Source organism: Astatotilapia calliptera, chromosome 5 (genome assembly GCF_900246225.1).
Source record: "Astatotilapia calliptera chromosome 5, fAstCal1.2, whole genome shotgun sequence".
Lineage (NCBI taxonomy): Eukaryota > Metazoa > Chordata > Actinopteri > Cichliformes > Cichlidae > Astatotilapia > Astatotilapia calliptera.
Genome location: NC_039306.1, coordinates 24,561,912 through 24,585,888, shown reverse-complemented (window position 1 = coordinate 24,585,888; position 23,977 = coordinate 24,561,912). Strand labels below are relative to the sequence as shown.

The following is a 23,977-nucleotide window of genomic DNA, read 5'->3' as shown; positions in this document are numbered from 1 at the left end:
TTTTCAGTGCAAAAATAAACAACAATAAACAGTAAAGCTAACAATCAAACTTAGCAAGGAATTCCAAAATGAAGTGCTGAGCGCTAAATTTATTTGACAAAAGATACTTAATACGATCGAAGGCGGTATCTACGGACACTGCCCCCAGGAACAAACGCATATCCGCTCTGTTTGGTCATTTTGGCGGACTTTAGAGTTTTCACTTTTCCAACAGTCCTCGAACGCAGCATATGCCCTGACTGGTTTTCAGCATGGAAAGAAAAGGTAACGTAGCTAACTGAAGCAAAATGCTTTTTATACGGATTCTTGTAGGAGATACGCTTTTCTTTTCGACATTTATCAGGCCAGTTGTCTGCTGAAACGATAGTAACAACTAATGTTATAACAAGAAACGTTAAGAACTGACAGAAAGTATAAGTGGACCATGCGCTCTGCTCTCTCTGTGTATGTGTTAACAGTATGCTAGCTATAGCCGTCATAGTAGATTAGATGGTGGACAAAGTATGCGGAAAGTGTCGATCCGAATTAGAGTATAAATGATACACACAGTCCCAAAAACTTTAAATAAAATTTACCAGGGGTCCACATGATAATGGAGAAAGGGGAAATATCACATTCACTGTGAAAAGCACCAAGTTGGCTATTAGCAGCTAACTTAAAATGCCTCTTTTATGTGAGGCAACACACCCCTGAGGCCGGTTTTCTGTCTATTTACGTACGCGGAGTAACCTGCTAGCCTCATTTGTTGCTAATATAAGTTTGAACTACGAGTTACACCAGCACTCCCTGGAATAAAAAGTCACGAAAACGGCTTTTGACATGGTGTCGTGTTATAAAGATACAGCTGCTATATTTGGAGCTGTGCTTTATGTTGTACCACTTTCCTCTCTGCTCTTTAGTACTAGCGATGCAAGCAAGGAAGAAGAGGACAAAGCCCCGGAAACCTGGCAAAAAGTAAGTGAAGATGGACCTTTCTCTTGTTTTTACACCACAAGTTAATTTATATTATTATAAAGACACAAAGCAGATGGTTCAGTCCTGAACACTGCTCGGCTGCTTTCTATCATTTGGCTCTTATTCGATCATTTGCAACGCAGACTGATAGTTGCAGCATCACATTGTAACGCTTTATAATTGAAGATAATTTTAAGTTAGTTCATAATTATAGAGAAAGGGCTTTGATATTTGAGGGTTTTTGAGTCAATTTTAAACATATTGATGCTTCAGATAGTTTGAGTGCATGGTTTGTCACAATTCGTGACAGTTTTATAAACTTTATCACCGTGGTTAAAGTGCATTATTTGACCTTTATAACATTAAGGGCAGAGGAGAATAGATTTTAAACAGCAACCTAATGAAGGCACAAAAAGGCAAATATATGTGTGTATGGAGTGTATAACATTTGCAAGCTATAGATGTTTACAGACAGTTGTGTATTCAGCTGTATATGTATGCATATGCACGTGTTATGTGTATACAAAACAAAACAGAACACACAAAATGTATTTGCATATATTTAACTAAAAATACCACTTGGAATACAGATGCTACTTTAAGACATATGTTAAACAATAAAAGCTACTTCTGGCTGCTCTCTTATTTACAAGGGGTCGTGACAGCGGATAGCGCCGCAGTTTGATCTGGCAGATTTTTTCATACAGTGGATACATGGCTGGATTCCTGATGCAACCACAGATGCATTTGTGTGTTTACACCTTCTATTTTCATTTTGAGACAGCTGTGCAAGACAATGCATCACATGTTGAAACGGAGACCTTTGGTTATTTATTTATTTAATTTTTTAAAATCCATACATGTGTTCATTATTTTGAATTGGTTGCCAGCAACACGTTGAAAAATTTACATTGTTATGCTGGAATAACCTTTCCTGAAATTGTCATGAAGATGGTAGCAAAAAGCTTGCATTCAGCATTAATGGTGCCTTCACATATGTACATGTTACTTCTGCACGTGTATACATAGTAAGGCTTTGATTATAATGGATTATGGACAGTTAGAGTACCGTTGGTCGAGTAGTCATTTCTGTTATAGTTCGTTGAAGTCCGCTGCTGGGACGCACGTGTAGTTGGTGCATTGCAATGTAAATTTTCCATAGTCGAGTCTCCACAGTCACAAAAAACAGGCAGGCACGAACCCTTGTCCTCACTGTCTGATGACAGAATCACTTGGAGGACCCTAGTGGACTCATTATCCAGTAGGGCTGCCACGATTAGTCGACTAGTCACGATTACGTCGACTATCAAAATCGTCGACGACTAATTTAATAGTCGACGCGTCGTTTGAAGCTTTGTAAGATCCCAAAAGACGCAGGAATTAGTAGGATTTAAGAGTGTAATAACGGACTGAAACAGAAGATGGCAGCACTGCATGTACAAGGATGCCAGCTGCCGTTAAACCCCGAAGAAGAAGAAGAAGCTCTGTCCCAGAATTCATAGCGCGGCCCAGCTCAGTTTCCAACAATGGCGGCAGCTAGTTAGTTTTAATGTTACTCTTATTATTTTTTCTGGGTCACAAAATAAACGTTTAACATATTTTCAGGCGAGAATGTAGATGTGTAAACCTCAAATATCTGCTCAGTTTATCAAGACACCGCATATTTTCAAAAGCGCGCCGACGTTTTCGGAGACGTCTGTTACCCACTAGCTCGATAGCTAGCCGGGGGCAAGGCTAACTAGAGCCGTGAGAACACCGGACTCCCGGCAGATCGTTTTCAAACCCACTGCCGTCTTTCGCTACTCAGGTTAAATATATATAAGTCACTTAGATATCTTAAAAATGTTATTGTTTGGCTTTTTTTAGTATTTTATTTGTTCCTGAGTAAATCGGTTTGGCTGAGATTAAAGTTATAGTTCTTACACAGCTGAATAAACGTCAAGCAGACAGCTGATTATCAGAAGTGTGAGATGCTGTAAAATTTACTCCGGTGTCCTGTTATATTTTAGATAGCAGGGAGTTGATTAAACTTCACCGAAACAATCTGCAGATTTCATTAAAATTTAATAAACTATCATCTTGTCTTTATTTTTAGTTAGCACAGACCTTAAACACTTAAAGCTTTAAGCTAATGATAGTTATATAAGAGCAGATGCTGCTGGTGCAATAAGCTGTACATTTTACGTCCAATGGATGATGATCTGATTAGTCGACTAATCGCAAAAATAATCGGTGACTAGTCGACTATCAAAATAATCGTTTGTGGCAGCCCTATTATCCAGCTTAATGTCCCCACACCATCACAGGTGCTTTTTTGAAATCTGTGCAGATCACAGGTTGAATGGTCCCTTTGTTCTTTAATCTGGAGGATGCATGGTTTCCACAGTCATTAAAATTTGCTACAACCCTTGAAAACTTTTTGCACATGAAACAATGATGCACTGCATGTATATTCAGCATAGACAGTGTAAAAGATGGAAGTAGCATCCGGTTGAAGAAAAATGAAGTCAGTGTGGAAAAGCCTTCAACCGACATTCTAGCAAAGAGTGATAGCAGAGGGAAGATGTTCCTCTGCCAGGAGATCTAGAAACACTTTCCCGACACTCAGTTGCCCATTTCACGTCCTACTGAATAAAACATTAGGTCAGTTTTGTAAATTTGGGTTATTCTAAATGCCAAAAAAGGAGGCTAACAACTTGGTTAATGATTGACAAGTGCTTAACCAATGAGCTTTTGGTTTCACCATCAGATCCACCACTCACTCGTTTCAAAGCACAGAGACAGTGAAAGCGTTCGTCTTGAAGCTTCTACACGGGACTTCAGAAACCAGTGCGTCATCATGGTGGCTACGTCCATCTTTTATACAGTGTAAGGTGTTCAGAAGAAAGTGCTTACTTGCTCACTTACCAACACACAAGTAGAAACCATTCAAGGATGGATCAAATCTTCTTTTTCCACTTTTTTCCTCTTACTCTGTCTCCCTTTTGCACTATCTGGCTCTTTTTGTCTCATCTCTCTCTCTCACTCTCTCTCTCTCACCCTTACTCCCATTGTGGTCCTTCCCTCCCGCTCTCTTGTGTCAGTCGCTCTGTTGGGGCTGCTGTGCTGAAAGGACACAGCAGCTAGTGTACAGTTAAAGAGCCAGCGGAGAGCACATGGACCTGGTCTCAGGTCACAAAAGTCTTAATCTAGCTTTAAAAAGACCTTTGCCAGCGCTTATTTTAGTTCATCATAGACTTGTGTAACAAAGCTTTAGGCTAGTGTCTTCTTAGTCATGTGGCTTCTGGACTGGATCTTCTCCATCAATTCAGCTGTAGTGAAGCTTGCCAGCGGTCTAACATGCAAGTGAGTAGCACTGCAGTTCTCTTGTGGGAAGCGAGTCAGACTTGGAGCTTGCATGTTCTGGTTCTTTAATCTGCCACGATGGGAGTCAGAGTAGTGTTTTAGTGTGTGTGTATGAGTTTGTGTTGCTAGTTTAGACAGAGCTTGGCTGACATACTGATGTTCTGATCCCATTTTTTCCCCTTTATTTTTGTTTTAAATTAGGGAGCACGTTCAGGCTTTTGCCTTACTAAGCACCTCACTGCCTGTTCATGTGTTTCACTTAGTCCTTTTACAAGTGACTGAGAACAGGATTGGAAGATTTATGCTTGTCACACAGGACCTTATTTCTGCTTCCCTTAAAATTTTATTTCTTGTTTCAGTTGCAGACTTGTTTTCTTGTTTGTTTGCATCACGTTAGACAGGAAACATTTTTTTTCCCTGCAAATTTCTGTGCCTCAGATTTTAATTTTAGGACTGCGGTCCTCTCAGGCGACTGAACACGAATAGCCATTATTATATTTTCCAGCACCATTGCTCTCTGTTATATTTTGCTTTCATTGCTCTCTTTTCTCTTCTAGCCATTGCTGCAGTTCATTACATAACACATCAAATCTTTCATCATCTGCAGCTGACTACAGCTCTGTGTTGCTCTGTTTCTCTCTCTCTTGCTTTCTTTTTGTCCTCATGCTGTAGGTTAACCACTGTTCTTTCTTCCGTCTTGTCAGAAGCAGAATAAATACACATAAACACGAGTATTTTTTGTGTGTGTGTGTGTGTGTGTGTGTGTGTGTGTGTGTGTGTGTGTGTGTGTGTGTGTGTGTGTGTGTGTGTGTTGGGTGTCATGGGGAGGCGGGTCACATCAGGCCTCAAAAATGTCGGGGTTTCAGCTGTTTTTATGGAGGGATTTGTTTTTGTGAACCATGGAAATCTGCAGTGGTTTAAGTAGTGGTGTGCTGGCCTCTCCCTCCCTCTGTGTCTTTCTCAGGCTGCTTGGAAACCTGGTTTGTACAAAAAAACTCTGCGTGTAACATAAAACACTGTCTCTATTAAGACAAATTTCTGTAAAGTTAACCCACATAGCTCTGAATATCGGAAAGAACATATTATATAAAGTTGGTGCTTACACAGCAGGTAGATGTAAATCATTTCTGTGAGGAAGATTTGAAGACGTTAACAAGCATCCTTTGCTTCACTCGTATGCCTTCAGTAGGTGTTCGAGTGCTTAAGGCAAAATGCTGCACCACACACATTTAGACTTTGTTTGCACTGCACCCTGAGGCCTTCGGCACAGATACCTATTGCTGCTGTTTCATTTTGCTGCCGAGGCATTTTGCATTGATTTCATTTCGAAGGAGCAAGTAGGGAAGCTAAACTTCTTGGCCATACTCCATCCTCACAAGCTCCACTGCTTCTGTGTGCCCTTGTTTGTTTTGCTCTAACGATCTGATAGGGCTGGATGGGTGGAAAAAGTTTGGCTAGGAGAAAGCAGGAGATGCTAACACATTCTGTCAGATCAGATGTGTGCTCAGAAGTGACGGGCATGTAAAGTGATTGCAGTTTTTTATAGATTTTGTCTCTCTGACGGACAATAACGGAATAACACATTTACAGACTATTTATTGGGTCTTTGTGTACAAAAGAGTTAAACAGTCAGCTCAGGGTGACCAGTTTTGTTGAAGCTGTGGCTGTTCAAATTTTGGCATGTGGTTATGTTTGCTTTAATCCCTAAAAACAGGAGTGTAGATAAGAGTTTTGGTTCCAGAGGCTTTCTAGACCAAGTAGTTTAGACCTAATATATTTAAGCAGGCTTTGGCATGAACACGAAAGGTCTGCAGGGAGAACAACACAGGGAATGCACTGGCTGCAGCGTGATCTCAAGATAATCAGTTATTTCATGACCACAGTTTAGCTTTTTATTATTTATTTATTTTTTAGATATCAGCTATCCTGACAATTGCTTACCCCACCAAAAGGATTAACCATTGTGGCCTAGAGGGTTAAGTTATTAGATGGCAGTCAGTGGGTTCCTGAATTGGTTGTTGTTGTTGTTGGATAAAAACACTATCTGATTATTTTTCAATGTATAATAAAAACTGGCAGCAGTCACTGAAACACAGAAAACTGTTTTGAACTTCAAAGTGACTGCGCAAAGTTTATAGAGCTCTTTTTTTCACAGCTTCTCATTGTAATTGACCAGGTTGCATTCAAGTGTGTGCACACGATAACAAATCTGAAACTGCAGCAGAGAAATGAGATTCAGTTATCACACATTTCTCTATTGACACATATGCTTTTACTTCTACTAGATTTTCATGTGTGTTCTGGGGACGAGTACAAACCAAGTAACTCTCATATATAGAACGAAGGTGGATTTGCTGCATTGTCCAGATTTTGTATTATTCTGTAGTTGTATCTAATTTACTGTCTCAGATATCTTCAACAACACAAACATGGTACTCATAACTGTCTGCTTTTGTAGAGATAACTTTTATTTTGTACTTTTGTATAATTTTATCTTGCTAATTTAGATAATTGGCTGTAAAGCAACATTACTGAATTGTTTCGTTGACTCATAGTTTGTAACTACGATTGCAATGCACTGGAGACCTGTTAAATACTGTTGGGTTCTGAGGTATCCCAGAGCCCATACAGTGTACGTTATCTTTATTTTAAAAGGTTTTCTTTAGTAACTTCAGTACGTGTTACACGTTGTACAACATGTTGATCATTTATCCCTATGTGTATGTTAGAAGTTGGAAAGAAGTTGCTAAATCATTCATGTCCCTCAGGTTGCTTGTTGGTATTCATTTTCACTGTGAGCAAGTATATGTGTGGAGGGAGAAGAAGGTTCAGCAATCTCATTGTGCGCTGTTGGAAAATGTTAAATGGCCAATCACAAAAAAATGGCCCCAAGTCATGCAAAGCTATTCCAATACAGCTCCAGAAACTTGTGAAGTGCAGTAGCATTTCAAGTTGCGGATACCTAGCTGATTCCTTCCCCATTGCATGAATCGTCCAACAGTTTGAAAGTCTGCCTTTCTATGAGTAAGGTCTGATGATTGCACAATAAACTGCAGCATTGATGTTTCCGTGCAAATATGAGTAAGTGAAGCATTGTTGAATAACAGGCAAGCGCGATGGTGATCGACAGACAGAGAGGGGGAATAGAGAACAGTGTTGTTTTGGTCAGATTGGTTTGTGTATGTGTGTGTGTGGGGGGTTGATGTCGTCCCTCACCTGCAATGCAGTGCTGGGCTGTATCATCCAATCATGTCCCAGCTGTCGGCGAAAGAGGGCTGGGCCAGAGGCTGACGACAGCCAAGGAGAGTTCTCGGTCAGACGGAGAGAAAGAGAGACGTGAATGTGTGAGAGAAAAAAGTGAGCGAGAGAGTCGGGGAGTGTGCAGTGGTACCCTGCGCTCCAGGACTCAGCCTCAGTGCTCAGCCTGCAGTTGAGCCTCTACATTTCTCCTCTCTTCGCTCGTATTCCCCATCACTGCTCTGATCCATCCTCTCTCCTCTTCTCTGCTCTCTTCTGTTATAATCACTGCTTTTCAGTTGTCAGCACTGATCGCTTTCTCCTCCTTCTCCTCCACTTGTACTTTTTTTTAACTCTCTCCATCCCTTTTCTGAACCTCTAATACCTCTTTCTTTTCCTCCTGTTGGATGGAGTAAGAGGCTTTTTCAACACCTACACCCTCTCTTCTCTGGGTCTCCTCCCTGCATCATCCCATGGGTATCCGTGCATCTTGCAGGTAAGAGTAGGATGAGTGTGTATGCGTTTGTTGACAGCTCCAGACGAGATATGACTCACGTCCAGGTGTTTCCAGTGCTGCAGAAGTCCTTGATGTATCCAGGTTTTTGTCGTGTGATCTGAGGTCATTGAACTGTCTCGGTCCAAGTGTCGTCGTACCGCAGTTAAAGGGGGGGGGACCAAACAAACTTAGATACGTGATCTGGAAAAGCATGATTGCCTGCTGTGTTTTGGCTTCAAATGTGTGAATGCTCTTGATCGGTTGGAGGTCGTGCTACATTTTTTTTTCTTCTCCTGGTTTACATGCAGGCATTGGTTTCTAACCTCCACATTTCTTTCCCCCTTTCTGTCCTAATGCTGTCAGCTATTTTTAGTTGTCTTTGGATTCAATGTCCAAAAAAACTTTGTGGCTGATTTAAAAACTGTCAGCATAAATATGTTGATGTAGTTCTCTTTATTGACATGTCATGGATCTACATATAAAAATCCCTTCATTGTGTTTAAACATTACAAAAGAAGCTTAGAAACTTGGAATCGGTTCTTTCTTTTCTTTTTTCTGTTTTTGTTCATTGTCGTTGTCACTTTAGCACTTTCCTCCATAAAGATGACATTTATTGACATCCCCTGTACCCTTATTCACTAGCTTTGACATGTCCAAATATAAAGATGTTGTTTCAGGACTATTAGAATAATATCCAGGTTTTTCCATGAGTAGCTGCATAGGCAGAGACCACCCTCACCTATTTTTGATACAAATCTGTTTTGCTTTTCATCATTTGTATATTAGGAATGAAAGGAGTTAGGCCTTTTGAATGGTTTCGCTCAATGACTGTGCTCTGTTTGCTCTGAGTAAGCAAGCAAATTTAGTTTTGTTTTGCCTTCATCAGACTGTTTGTGTTCATATTTCTTGCAGTAATGTGCACAAAGTCTGGAGGCAGGAACGCTTCTGTTAGTCATAATAGAAATTCACCTTGTAGGAGTTGTCAGCTCTAAAAGTAGTGCGGTTTTGGTGTTTATTCACTTGAATACTGCAATCAAATCTAAGGGGACCCAAAAATTTTCAGGGGTGCATACAGTCCAATCAGAGGGCAGGAAAAAATGCGCGTATGCCCATTTCAGTGACACCTTTTCAGGAGGAATTCTCACCGCAGGCGGGTGAATGTGTAATGCAGACGCAGAACGAGTAATGATACAAAACCTTTTTGTCTTATTCTTTTTTCCTTTGAGGATACCTCCCACACACAGCAGCTAGACTGATATCAGCAGGCCTGTAGTGTTATTGTGATATTTAAAATATCACAGATCTGTTGTACTGTGTTGGCAGATATGCAAATAGAAAGTGCACTGGGTACATGTTTCACTGGCTGCATTTGTATCTTCTCCTCTCTTATACACCTGCATCATAAAGGCAGAAGTGGTCAGGTTCCAAGCAGAAAGCCTATTTTAATTTCACCTACTTGAACTCCAAGCTACTTTTTGTCACTGTAGAAAAGGACTTTGGTTAATTAGTTAATCTCTGCAGTTCTGACTTAAGCTCAACATTATAATTGCCTTCCTCCCCTAAGGAGCAGTAATAAACAGCTGAGTTGAACAAACAACTAAACGTGACACAGCTTTGCGGGCACATTTTGTTAAGATGCATCCACAGTGGTCATCCTGCTCTGACCCAAGCCAATGAACTGATTAGCTATGCACACTAATCCTAATTACTTTAAAATTGATCGCAACTGGAACACGATAAAGTACCGACCGAAGCAAATTTAGCATCTCCACACATTTTCTTTTTCAGAGGGTGCACAGTAATGTCAGCTGCTTATTACCCTGTCACTTCCTTTAATTAGCTGCAAATCTATGTGAACAACATGCTGTTATGCTTTAGCTCCAACATTGTACATTAGCTGGATAAATGAATCTGCTTAGACCTGAGATCATAAGAGATTTTATATGTGAGATTGGAACATCTATTCAAGGCTGGAAGTATTATAAAGAAAGAATCTGTCAGCTGTGAGGAAAAGCATCTGCCTGCACTGCATACAGAAAACATTTCTTGCTGGAAGCAGTGAGCTTTTATCTTACTTACCTCCACAGTGTACCGTCACCAGGGGGAAATAGGGTAGCCCATTATAAGCACTTTGGTTTTATTGATGCTCTTATTTCTGGAGGAATGGTTACTTAGATTTAGCTGATTATTTAATTTATTCTGATTTTAGATTTTGTTGAGGCTTGACTTTATATAACCATTTACATAGTCAGTAGTCAAACATTGTGCCGCTCTTGGAAAAGCAAGAGAATTGTTTTTGTTTTCAGCAGCTGAAGCTTAAAGAAACTGTGACATGCTGTTAAATCATTCTTCAGGGGCCTTCAAACATGTTTGTTTGACAAAATAAACACTGTGTCTCTTTCACTTTGAATTTTCCAGTATGAGCACCTGTAGACTTCATTTTTAATATGCAGTTAGTCATTTTTAGATAACCACTGCACATCTTGCTCAGTTAACCATCGTGAGCCTAAATCATATATTTAACTACATGGTATTTCTCTTTGGTGATATTATATATTAGTGCAGTACATCACTACATTGTTTTTGGTGATGCTCTACAACCTGACACTATGGATTCAAATTGTAGGTAATTACGTCAAAAGTATTGAAGTAGATTATTATTATAATTCATATTTAAATAAAGATAAAATCGCATTAGAAATGGTGACATTATGAAGACCCATAATGGTTGTTACCTTATTGGCCTGCAGTTTCTTGTTGCACACTTTGGTATAAATACACACACGTAGCTCAAAGCTTAGAAAGTTCATGATCTTGTAAATCTTGCGAGAATCCAGTTGCCATGCAAAGTAAGATGCTTCAGTCTCTGTGTGGTGTTTTTCAGGAAACACAAGTCACGCACCTCTTCTCTTTTTCTGCTTTACATCCTGTGTGTAGCTAAAAAACAAAATAGATTCTGGAGCTTAAGAGCTTACATCAGTTTCTCTCATTGATGCTGGCACTTGCTTTCATGCTGTTATTATTTTTTTCAAATGCTACTCCAGAAATGTGCTACAGTGGAGTTGAGTAAATTATGTCTAATATTACTTGAAAGGAGAAGGATGACAAACTGAATTAAGGGAAGCCTGTGGAAGATTAGATATTAAAATGGAGCCAAATAATAATAATAATAAATATATTAAATAACTGAAAATAACAGTAATATAATAAAGTAAAGCACGGGAATAATTTAAAGCATGTTTTTTTGGGGGGGGAAATATGTTTTTGTGGAAAAATACATGTTTTGCTCTTTTAATGTAATTTTTTCTAATTGTTAAAAAGGCTTTGGACTCTCAGGAGGTAAAATAAGAAAGAATTTATAAGTTGAAAATGCCCCGCTTGGCAGCAGCTCTGCTAACCAGGCCACTTGGCTTCTCTGATCCAATTTTGTACTGCATTGTTCTTGTCCTGACCGACGTCTCTGTACACCTACAGTGTGATGAAAAAACTGCTCAAAAACAAAATACTACTGCATTTAGATTTTTTAAAAACATTTTCACTTTGCGTTATTGTTTTTTGTTTTTTTTTAAAAATGTGTATAACCTAATATTTAAATGAAGTCACTTTGACCCAAATTCCTCGAACTCTCAGGAGTGAGTAAATATCTGTGATGCGCTTGTCAGACCTCCTAGGGCGGGGAGAAATGGTTTTGGCATGTAAACGTATGTATAAAGTCACCACTTTAGAAAAAAGTGCCCCATGTTACTTTTAAAAATACACAATCCTATAAATAAATAAAGTATTTTCTTTGTAACTTGTAGATTTAATGATGATTTTGAATATCCATTTCCTTTTCCAACCATCTATTTCTTCTGTTTATCCAGTTCAGTGTTAAGAGGGTGCTGGAGACTACCCCGGCTATCATAGGCTAGAAGGTGGGGTACAGCCTGGAGAGGTCGCCAGTCTTTTAGAAGCCTAAGGCCTTCTTACCGTCAGTTTTTTTCCACCATTTTATTGATATTTCAGAGCAGAAGTTCAGAAGTTTACAGATTTTATTGGGGCGGATGTTGCAATAGTTTGAAAAGATGAGACTTTGTGGAAAAGCATTCGGCAATGTGCTAGCTTGTGGTTTTGAGTTTTTCTCTTCATATGTCAGCGCTGATGTTGCTATATTGTCTGAGTGGGGACACCTATTATTCAGGTGAATACTGCAGTGGCTGTCTCCACCTTAATACCGAGCATAAATAGAAGTGATTGCATGATCATCTTTGCGGCAGCCCATGAAGTGACCAATGCAAAGGGTATGCCTGCACCTTAATGCTGCGTTCCAGATACCTCGGAACTTGGATGTTGGATTTGGCGTGTACCAGGAAAAGCAAGGAAAAACAATTTTTTTTAATTCCAACTGGGAACTCGAATTTTAACTTCCAACTTATTCCGGGATGCACCATGACACATAGAGGGAGTTCCCAAAGTAGAACCTGCACAGGCACGGGGAGAACATTCACTTGCCACACAGAATAGTCGGCGGATACAAACCCAGGACCACGATCTGCTAACCACTGCAGCATTGTGTTGCCGGCTACTGGAAATTAAGGAGCTTAACGTGACATCATTTCACTTTAACTTATTCTTTCTCAAAATACACGCTAACTGTGGTTACTTGTTATTCAGTTGATAACAAGTAACCAAGTAGAGTCAGATGATTACTACCGATGTATAGTTGTTCTCAGAGGTTTACATCCACTCACCTTGGATATGAATTTCATGCTAATTTTAATGATTTCCTTTAATTGATTGGAATGATTGTACAGCATACATCTTTAATGATTTTAAAAAACAAGAATTGGGTGCACAAGTCTGAATTTGTTTTGAATCTTCTCTGATCCAGACAGGGTCAAAAGTATCCTGGCTTACATATATACATCAATATTAATACATTGAAGCTCAGACCCTTTCCATAATGGCTGTCATCACAGAAACATTACACTTGTACTTTTTAGTGGATTGAGAATTTATCCTGATCCTTGATATTGTTCATGAGTTTACAGCACGGTTTTATCCAAAATAAACTCTTTGACATCCATCTTTGTGAGCCAGTCTGACATCATCTTTCACCAGCTTTTCAGCCATCAATGTTTTTTCTTTCACACTTCCCTTTCTTCCTGTCATTTATGTTCCTGAATTTCACACTTTCCTGTCTGTTTTACCACCCCTGTCTCTCTGGTTCTCTTCTTCACCCAGACCAGAGCCTCATGGCCGTGGAGGCGGCTCTCAGCCAGGTCAGGCAGAGTCTCCGTTACCAGAGCAGGATGAAGAGATCTTGGGCTCTGATGACGATGAACAGGAGGACCCCAACGACTACTGCAGGGGTACGATCTCTCTTACTCTTTACAATGAAATGTGTGTTTTTGTGTGAGGGGTGTCATTTTTTTCTTTCTTTTCTTTTCTTTTTTTTTAAAATGCATGAAGGAACTCAACAAGCAGGCAAACTAAAGTGTCCCAAGAAAAAACTGGGTCTCAGCTAACACATCCTCAGAAATATCTTCAACACCTCTCTCAGACAGGCTGTCGTCTTCTCATGCTTCAAAGCCACCACTATACTGGAGCCAAAACAAAGTTCCAGTGTTGTCCAGTATAGATGTAAAGCTGGTGAACATGCCACCCAGGCTTTCTGTAACACTTAAAATGTTACATGTTTTAAACTCTGTAAACCTTTTTACTGATGATGATGATAATATATTATCAACACTTCACCTCAGGGAGGAGAAACAGGGGGACAAGGGAGGGCGGGAACAACTGAGTTGTAGGGGCTTTTCTACACGGTGCAATATTTGCAATATTTGTTTTTTGTTTTTTGTCTCTTTCTTATATTTGACTGTGCAATAATCACTGTGCAATATACTCACTCAAATGAGCAATCCTATTCATCCATATTGTATATTCTGTATCTATATATGTGTATATATGGTGTATTTATGCTTATATCCCTACTCTCATCCCCCTTAATGTATCTGTAACATGCAACTTCTTTCGGTGCTTTGCTACTGGAAACTGAATTTCCCGGAGGAACCCACCCGAGGGATTAATAAAGTTTCATCTAACCATCCCAGTCATATCATATCTGGATGCTCTCAGTCTTCATTCAACCTTCAACACCTGCAATTAGGACTTGCTTCTGTTATGCGTGTCTGTACCCACCAGTTTTGTGTCCTCACATCACTGACATTAACTGACCAAGAAGAAATGAACCAACTTGCTGGTCTTTGAATGCCCCCCCCCCCAAAAAAAAAAAGCAAAAAAAAAAGCTCTTTGCATATTTGCATAGAAACAAACAGAAAACACCACCCCACTTTAGTTTAGTTTCACCCATTTCAGGCTAATTGCATGAACAGTAAAACCTTTAAGCGAAATCCTCCTGCAGGATATTCTGTATAAAATTGTTTGACAATGCATGTGCCTTTGGTCAGGTGGATATCACCATGTGAGGATTGGAGATCTGTTCAATGGGAGATACCATGTGATCCGTAAGCTTGGCTGGGGTCACTTCTCCACTGTGTGGCTGGCCTGGGATATCCAGTAAGTTTGCTTTCACAAAATATTATTAATTTTTCTGTGTTTAGAATTAATCACCTGACAACCTGATTTATTTATTAAAGAGATTTTACTTTTAGAGATCAATGCGCGTTTCTGTAATTCAGACACCAGTGTGGCTAACATTTGATCAGACTTATGTAAGTTGAGATGCTGAATTTCAGACAGAAATATTACCAGATAAATGGAAGGAAATATGCACTATAGCACTTCAGATTGAAGGTTGTATTTCGATTCGTTCAGAATTCCAGAAATGATGGCAAAAATCTGCCCAGGTTACCCGAATATTAGGGGTGCAACGATATTCGTATCGATATTGAACCGTTCGATACAGTGCTTTCAGTTCGGTACGCATATGTATCGAACAATACAACATTTGTAATTTATTTTATCAATTTTCCTTCTGACGATGCTGTCTGTGTTGAGCGCTCAGTGAATCTGTGTTCGACTACTCCGCCTAGGCTGCACTGTCGAGCGCAGATCCACTGAGCGCTCAACACAGACAGCATAGTCAGAAGGAAGAGCGCAGGGCAAGCTAGCGAGACAGAAGTTAAGCTCTCCTTGCAACAGGCAAATTGAACGTCATTCAGATCTGGCCTTTGGAATTATTTTGGTTTTCATGTGACGTATGACCCTGAAGGTAAGCGAGTCATGGACTAAAGTAAAACAGTATGTTGGATGTGCCATGCAATGCTCAATTACATGGGTGGGAACTAGTGTGTTAGCGCAGTTAGCTCGTTAACGTGTTGGCCGTCTAGCCCCATGCACGGAGCGATCGGCGGTAGCTCGTTAACGGAGATTTGCCGTGTTGTGGCGTTAAGGTCATTTCAACGAGATTAACCTGAAAGCACTAGCGGGAACACAACGAATATGACTGCACATTTACGCCGACATCATCGTAGTGCAAAGACAAGTGGAAGCACAAAAAAAAGCAAGCATGCTACTAACTTTAGCCGAGTCATTTAGACAGCTGTTAGCACATGATTCTCCTTATATGTTTAATATGCTGCTGAGAATATAGCCCAGAAGAAGCGGATAGTATAGATTTTATTTTGGAAAGAGACATTTCTCTGTAATAAACTCTCTTTTCCAAAGATGAGTGATTCCTCAATCAGACACAGGGCTTGCAATATCGCTAGCCCGACGTCCCGGAGCTAGCGATTTTTTCAGTCGGGCTACCAAAATCTATCTCTTCCCTGCCCGTCGGGCTATTGTAGGAAGGAAAAATATATGTCAATGCTTTTGCATTCTTTCAGAAATGTAGCTGGGTAATTATGTCATTGGCATCGGTGAGCCACTGTCAATATGTGACATATTGAAGTCGCGTTTGAATTTGCGCTTGTTTTTTTGCTTTCACTTTGCAATCGTGCGAACTGTGTATAGAGAGCGACAGCACTGATTGGTGAGTGATGATAATTTGTGCACCAATTCCTCTGACATCGTCTTATCAATCGTTAGCTTACTATGCAAACATGACGCAGCAAGCTTAAACATGTGAGAGGTTGATCGCGCAGAGAATCGCTGAGCTTATGTGAGTGCGTGTGTAAAAGCATTTCAGTTCTGCTGAGCCAAATAAGACAGGTCAGGGTGAAGAAGTGACAGCCAAAGAAAAGCTTACCACAAAACGGAGAAGTTATGACAAATCAGACTATGAGGCAAAAAGAAAGTGCAGCTTTATGGTTTCATGGACAAAAGAATTTCTGTGGCTGCAATATGACAAACTAAATAACCAGGGCTGCACATAAGTGGTCCGCAGGTGCGCATTCGCTGTCAAAATAAAAAACACGCACAAGGGTTAGGGTTAAATTTAAAAACTGTACTTTTGCGTTAAAATATATATTTATAATTTTAATAAATGACAAATTAAAAATGCATGAACATTTTTTTGTATCGAAAAAATATCGAACCGTGACACCAAAGTATCGAACCGAACCGAACCGTGAATTTTGTGTATCGTTGCACCCCTACCGAATAGATATTGGAAAAACATGGTACACGAATTGGGACTCATTTGCACTTACCCTGCTTCTGTCCAAGAAGCTATTTCACCAAAATCTTGCAAGAGAGTCAAAGGTTGCATTGATCCGGTTGATACCGCAGGGTCTGAGAGGTCAGCTGGTAAATATCTGTTACAATTACTATTGACAGCAGTAATAAATGCATTATGATTAGGTTGAAACATGATGCTCCTACATATCATATGTTGTTGGATATGGTCTGGGAGATCTCTTAAGGCTTCAGAAAGATTTATTCATCAGGAGTTGGAGACCTGTTTTTACAATATTTTAAACATCAAAGAGAGAATTTTAGAAATCTGTGTTTTAGATGGGGGCATGACATTTTATTTTATTTTATTTTATTTTAGTTTAATTGTTTATTTTCTTTTTAAAAACTTATTATTATTGTTTAAAAAACGCGTTAGTGTCATACATCATTATATGAATGATGATGTACAAAATGTGTAAGAGTAATTTTACTAGTAGACAGAATAGGTATAAGATGGTGATAGAATTCTAGCACAGCCCCAGTCTTTTTAAGCAAATGCAGCATACACTGAACTGTATAATGTGTTTTACTCACTGATTTTGTCCATGTAATTTCCAGGGAAAAGCGCTTCGTGGCCATGAAGGTTGTAAAAAGTGCTGAACATTACACTGAGACTGCTCTGGATGAAATCAAGCTGCTGAAATCAGTAAGGCACAGCACTTTACTTCACACAGACTCATAATGTAGATATCCCACAGCTCACATCACCGATTGTATCTCTTTTTTTATTTCTCCAGGTGAGAAATACAGATCCCAGTGACCCTTACAGAGAGAAAGTAGTGCAGCTGCTAGATGACTTCAAAATTTCTGGCATGAATGGAACTCGTATCCTATATTTTTACTCTGTCACAAATGAAACATTATCCTTTAAGTGGTGCAAACTAACCAGTTTTCTGACTCTATCAGCTGATGCCTGATCATTCTGTTAAGGAAGGCATTAGTGGCTTGACAGCAGCTTAATTGCTAACTGCCCTTGTCCCTCCTGCTGTTGTTGTCTCAGTTTGATGGCATGGGCATAATGATTACATTCATTTCCAGGCCAATTAACTACAGTAGTGATGAACGTCCAAGGGTAAGACCACACCACCTCAGGCTGGATGTGAATTTAGCTCATCTGTGTTGTTGTGCTTCAGTGCAGACATGCTGACAAGATGCATTTAGACTGACAGTCATTGGAAAGTCAGGATATCGCAGTTTAATTACACTCCATATTTACATTTGTTGTTCAGACATTCATTTGAACTTTGTCTTTTCAGTGTGACAGTGTTTGATATAGTGAAGCTCATGCTATCTCCATCTGTCTTAGAGCTCTGTGCTGTATCCTGTCTAGACATCCTTTAAATTAGTAGTGAAGCAGTAGATGGAGATTGTGTTTGTGATGTGAAGAAAACATGGGATTGTGTGTGTGTGTGTGTTCGTGTGCACTAGTTGATATAGAAAAACTCTAATTTGCAAACACTATTTCAGTCCTTGACTTCCATTTCTCCAGATGTGTGTATGGTCTTTGAAGTACTTGGGTACCACCTGCTTAAGTGGATTATTAAGTCGAATTATCAAGGGCTGCCTTCGCCCTGTGTTAAAAGCATCATACGACAGGTACTGAACAGCAAAACACAGACAGGTTCTAGTGGGAGAAAAGTGTTTGTCTTTCAGTGAAGAAGATGGTTATATCAAAACTATCTGCCATCATGAATGATGCACTTTAATTGATATTATGGGAGACGTTCACCTTTAACCCTGAATCTGACTTTTCTGAACTACAGGTTCTGCAGGGTTTAGACTATCTCCACACCAAGTGTAAGATCATACACACAGACATCAAACCGGAGAACATTCTGCTCACTGTGAATGAGCCCTACATCAAGAAGATGGCTGCTGAAGCTACTCAGTGGCAGAAGACTGGCACCGCACCTCCCTCGGGTTCTGCAGGTCGCAACCTTTCTCATTCAGATCTTTGTGGTTTGATTGACTTGCTGCGTACAACTAGGAGATTTGCTGTTTAGGTTTGTCACCAGGTGCTGTGACTTGAGGTGTTTCAGATGTATTTATGTGGCGGTGAGCCATAATCTTCCAAATAATGCCATTAGAGAACTGTCACTGCAAGTAGTTTATTTTAAGATTGTGTGAAGAAGCACAAACAAGAAGTTCAGAATAAAATGTTTTTCCAACCCTATGATATAATCCAGTGTATGCCATGTACGTATTCAGAGACTAGAGTGTTTGTGGATGTTTTTAATAAAAGTGGAGAGCTTAGCTGTGTGCTGCTATGAGTCACCGCTGGATTGGTTATGGAAATTACCAGCTTGCTTAGAGGAGTGTGACCCTCACTGAGCAGGGTGCCACTGCAGACAGTCTATTAGTACAGCACTGGTATGAATCAGCTCAGCCACTCGAACAGAATACTAATAATAGAGGGACTGAGGATGTGCCACATGTCATTCAGCAACATAAATCTCTATTTTTTTTTCTCTTTCCTGCAGTGAGTACAGCCCCAACTTCCAAACCAGTAAGTTTTCTTTTTGTGTTAAGCAGATCTTGTGCAGGACTTTGTACAAATTTACATTTGAATGAATTCAAAATGCAAACTATCCTTTTTCTCCCTCTCCCAGACGGCCAAAATGTCAAAGAACAAAAAGAAGAAGATGAAGAAGAAGCAAAAAAAGCAGGCCGAGATGCAGGAAAAGAGGATACATGAGATGGAGGGAGGAGCATTACCCGACACCCGAGAAGAGGAGGATGACGAGGAGACTACGGAGAACACTGAAGATACGTCCTCAGCCACTCTTTCTACGTCTGCCACGCAGCAGGACATCACTAACCATACTAACGCAGGTAAATGAGAGGATAGACCCTGGTCAGGGTCATGAAGGGCAGCCGATAAGTTTTAGTTTTATTTGCAGATTGAATTCATGTTTGATCGCACAAGATATATTTTTCTTTACAAAATAAATTATTCTCTTTTTGCTCCAGACTTGACTCCCGAAGAGCAGTCTGCTCATACGTCAGGGCTAAATGAACAGAGGGAGGTTACGGCCGATGACGAGAACAGAATGGAGGTCAACTGCAACGGCCACGCCGCCACACCGGAGAATGAGACCAGTCTAGAGGTTCGAGGGACCGAGCAATGTACAGAGGAACAGGAGGATCAACAGGATGCAAAGCAACCAGAAAGCAATAAAGAGACCGACAATGCATTTTGTGACAAAGAAGAGCGGCCATCCTGTAACGGAAACTCTGATACCGAGCTGCAACGTCCCCCTGCTTCACTCAGTCCAGACTCTGTCACTGTAGAGCTAAAAGAGGGAGACAAGATAGAGGAGCAGATGGACACTCTAAAGGAGACCAAAAGAGAAAATGAGGAAGAGAACAGCCAGGATGGTTAGTTTGGGGGGGGGGGGTATTAATGTGTATTAATTAAGAAACTGATATCTAAAATACAGTGTTTACAGCAGCTGAGACCAGAGGAATCATGTCTTTTAGTTGTCAGATATGTATACGTCCATTTAGAATATTCTTCAAATTAGGGTGAAAGTTCACTTAATGATGAACTGATGAACTGGTGGTCAGACATCATTATCACATCTTTAAACACGATTTCTGACTTTAATGATGGGTTCAAATAAAGTGGCGACATCTTTTCTAAAAGGAGACGTCTGGACAGAGTACAACTTAACTGGTTGGCAGAGACATACCTCATGTTTATAAGGCGGTAATACTCTTGGATATGCAAAGCCTCTTGATCAATGCATTGCTCGTGAAATTGGTACAATATTTTGCATGGCTACTACCACACTGCAGTATTAAGGATGGTAACCCATAAGAAGACTGGGAGAATGATTTGGAGTACACCAAATCACTTTTACCAGTGTGGCGCAATGAATATGGGTTGTAAGGTTTGTTTTTGTTTTTCTGTAGTGCGCATTGCTAATGCCCTCCAATAATTAATTATCTTGACAATATCCTGCAAAGAATTGCTCTGCAGACACACCAGCTTCACTTTCTTCTCCTCTCTTTAACAGGAGCAACAGGAAGCATGTTAGTAAACCCCCTGGACCCTCTCAATGCTGACAAATTGCAGGTTAAGATTGCTGACCTCGGCAATGCCTGCTGGGTGGTGAGTATAATATTCAATAAAACTTTTTCTGTAAAAAACGTTTAAGCAGAACTTGAAACATTCACTGTGTCTTTTTACTGTAAATCTTCCAAGTTCATGTTTTTCATTTTGTGACCCAGTCTTCACTTTTCTGTTTTTATAGCACAAACATTTCACAGATGACATCCAGACACGGCAGTACCGCTCTCTTGAGGTGTTGATAGGAGCCGGCTATAGCACACCAGCAGACATCTGGAGCACAGCCTGCATGGTAAAACAGACTCACACACAGTACACCTGTATGCAAATGAACTGATCCCACAAACCCCCACTGAAAAGCAAACTTAACATAACTTATGTTATGCAGAAGCTTTCAGTGTGACGAGGAACATATGTGTCAAAACCCCTGGTTGAAGGAAAAGAGAACATGGAAAAGAGGAATATAGAGACACCATGGACAACAAACCGGACAAAACACAAACTGTCCAAGAGAGCAGGCAACAGGTTTTGATATAAATTAATGGAGAGTGGAGAAGATCTTAGGTCATTGTGAGAAGTCTCCAAGCAACCTTAACCTGAAGCAGCAGATCTAAAAAGATGGTCTAAGATTCCCTAATTCAGCCCTAATTATAAACTTTATCAAAAAGAAAAAATTAGACTTAACCTTGCAAGAAAGAGGCATCTTATCTCCTGAATCCAAACTGAGAGGGCTGATAGCTGAAGATACTGCTTCCCATTCTACTTCTGAAAACTAGGAACTGAAAGAAATCCTCTCCTCAGAGATCAAAGTGCTGTATGGCAATATTGTCTCATTATTAGGTTTATGATGGAGCTTTGTCATTCAGGATTTTGTATTTTAGGAGAAGGATTTTAAATTGTAGTTTGGGTTTAGAAGGGAGCCAGTGGGAGAGTATGATCTCTCTTTTTTTTTTTTGTATTCGAGTTCTTATGTACTTCTTTCCTCAGGCCTTTGAGCTGGCTACTGGAGATTACCTGTTTGAACCCCACTCTGGAGAAGACTACTCCAGAGATGAAGGTTGGTGTGGTCCAAACATCCATATATCTAAGTTTAACTAGAGAGCAGTTCCAGCAAAGACGAGCTTCCTCCTACACCTCGTTTCGACATATTGTGACTTATGTCTTATACTGAAGAAACAATAGTGAAGTCCATCTGCTTTTGTGTTTTTCCGCCTCACTGTAGATCACATAGCGCTGGTCATCGAGCTGCTAGGCAAAGTCCCTCGGAAGCTGATCTTGGCAGGCAAATACTCAAAGGAGTTTTTCACCAAGAAAGGTAAACATGGCCGCCTGCTACCACCCCTGCAGCAGCTACATCCAGTTCAACCTTAATATACTCTCAGGTATTTGGTGCAGAATTTCTATTTTAGGCCCAACACCTGATGGCTCAAGGGAACAGCCATCTGCTCGGTTTGAACTAGCAAATTATAATCAGTGCAGCTATTTCAAGTTTATAGAGGTGGTGCGGTGGATTTATCCCCACAAAGTCTACAGAGAAAGTGCAGCATGAGCAGCAGTAAGAGATCCCACTGCGTGTTTACTCAAGAGATACTCAGGCTTGTTATAGAATCACTAAGAGTACAATACCAGGATAATTATAGTTATGAATATGAAATGGAGATAAATAGATTTGAAGCCTATGAATTCACTTCAGATGGTTCCTACATGCTCTGTGACATGTGATCCCACATAGTCATGTTCAGTTACATGGGTGGTGAATAGATTCAAGATTCATTTAAATGTCATTATTCAACACATGCTTGTATAATAAACTTTAAGATGTAGCCCGTTACATTAGAAATCAAATATTAAAAAAATGTATTTTAGTCTTTATGTTAATAAATGGAACATGATTTTTGTGGTGACGCGAGGAGGATCAGTTCAGTAGTCTCACAGCCTGAAGGAAGAAACTGCAGCAAAGTCGCAGTGGATATTTCTGCATTGCTATGGGCTCTGCAGACACTTCATGACATCAGGATCAGTGATGCTCTGTCGATTGGTGCTGGTGATGTTCTGGGTGGTTTTAATCACCCGCCTGCAGAGCCTTCTGCTGGTGGGTGTGCATAATTTATACTGGGTTGCGATTCCTTCAGACAAGATGTTGTCTGTTGCTCTTCTGTGCAAACAAGAGCTTTAGACGGGAATGTATCCTTGTTGAAGTTTGTTAAGTAGTATACTTTGTGAGCTGTCTTTATGCTGTGGTTGTGTGTGTGAGTGGTTTCCAGGTAACTGAACCTGTTCACCTGCTTCACTTTGCTCATGTAAACAGGGACGTGTTTGTCTAGTTGTTGGCTAAAATGTGGAGGTGTATTGTTGTGATTGACGACTGCGAAAAGTGATTGTTTGTGTCGATGAAGCAGCAGATTGAATTTTAAATGTGTTTTCCTCCCAGGTGATCTCCGGCACATCACCAAGTTGAAGCCTTGGGGTCTGTTTGATGTCCTGGTAGAAAAGTATGAGTGGTCCAAAGAGGAGGCCCACTCTTTCAGCAGCTTCCTGCTTCCCATGCTGGACCTGGTGCCTGAAAGAAGAGCCACCGCAGCCCAGTGCCTCTCCCACCCATGGCTCTCATCCTAGAGGATGCCTGCACACACAGCTGCATATTGTGAAAAGGATAAGATGGGTTTGAAGGGCTTAAGCTTGAAAACGTACAGTAAACAAATACTTCCATTTCTGTGAGAGCCTGTGATTCCATCGTGCCTGTAGCCTGTTGTCACGGCTCTCACGGGTCTACTTACATTCATCGGGAAGCATTGAGACGATAGACAGACTGCTGCTGAATCTCTGTTCTGTTAGGGAAGGAGAATAAAACAGGCTCAAAGTACTCTCTCAGTATTTATGACTTTTTGTTACTGGCTGAATAGAACTTATTGATCTTATTTTCCCTTTTTTGCCAGCTCCAGATTTTTCTCTTCTGCTCATTATTCTCTGTATTTTAGACACAAGAGATCATCAGGTTTAAAAGGACATTTTTCTACAAACGCAGAAAGGTACAGGATGCTAACAGAGTTGTAACAGTAACCATCAGAGCCACTTTCGATTATCATATAGGTCACTTAGAAGTCAAATTTGTCTGTTTGCTCGTCATCATGTTAGGTGTACCAGCTTTTAAGCCTTTAAAGAGAGTGCAGAGAGCTCAAAAGTGATAACTACATATTGCTTACTGGAATGAAGAGCAGCTAGTAGCTTTCAAAGCACCGTTATCAGAGAACTTT

The 23,977-nt window shown here is 40.2% G+C and overlaps 1 protein-coding gene across 3 annotated transcripts; it reads left to right on the top strand.

The window, feature by feature from the left end:
• The first annotated feature begins 135 nt into the window (after positions 1–135).
• srpk1b (SRSF protein kinase 1b) lies at positions 136–23,586 on the top strand. Of its 3 annotated transcripts, XM_026168375.1 has the most exons (16): positions 136–264; positions 900–954; positions 13,256–13,383; positions 14,482–14,590; positions 17,210–17,297; positions 17,389–17,476; positions 18,141–18,247; positions 18,415–18,580; positions 19,132–19,157; positions 19,261–19,483; positions 19,622–20,029; positions 20,671–20,765; positions 20,908–21,015; positions 21,711–21,780; positions 21,946–22,038; positions 23,155–23,586. In XM_026168375.1, the coding sequence occupies exons 1-16, from the start codon at positions 252–254 to the stop codon at positions 23,337–23,339; spliced, it is 1,962 nt and encodes a 653-aa protein (XP_026024160.1). In that variant the 5' UTR covers positions 136–251; the 3' UTR covers positions 23,340–23,586. The 3 variants fall into 3 exon arrangements, with proteins under 3 accessions (XP_026024160.1, XP_026024159.1, XP_026024161.1); XM_026168374.1 differs by lacking the exons at positions 136–264; positions 900–954 and adding an exon at positions 4,079–4,299; XM_026168376.1 differs by lacking the exons at positions 136–264; positions 900–954 and adding an exon at positions 7,479–8,032.
• Positions 23,587–23,977: the final 391 nt, after the last annotated feature.

Excerpts from the sequence above, each read along its gene's own strand:
- srpk1b (XM_026168374.1), top strand. The coding sequence starts at position 4,229 with ATGTGGCTTCTGGACTGGATCTTCTCCATCAATTCAGCTGTAGTGAAG. Across the intron at positions 20,030-20,670 it reads GGAAGAGAACAGCCAGGATG|GAGCAACAGGAAGCATGTTA; the intron begins GTTAGTTTGGGG and ends TCTCTTTAACAG. Across the intron at positions 20,766-20,907 it reads TCGGCAATGCCTGCTGGGTG|CACAAACATTTCACAGATGA; the intron begins GTGAGTATAATA and ends CTGTTTTTATAG.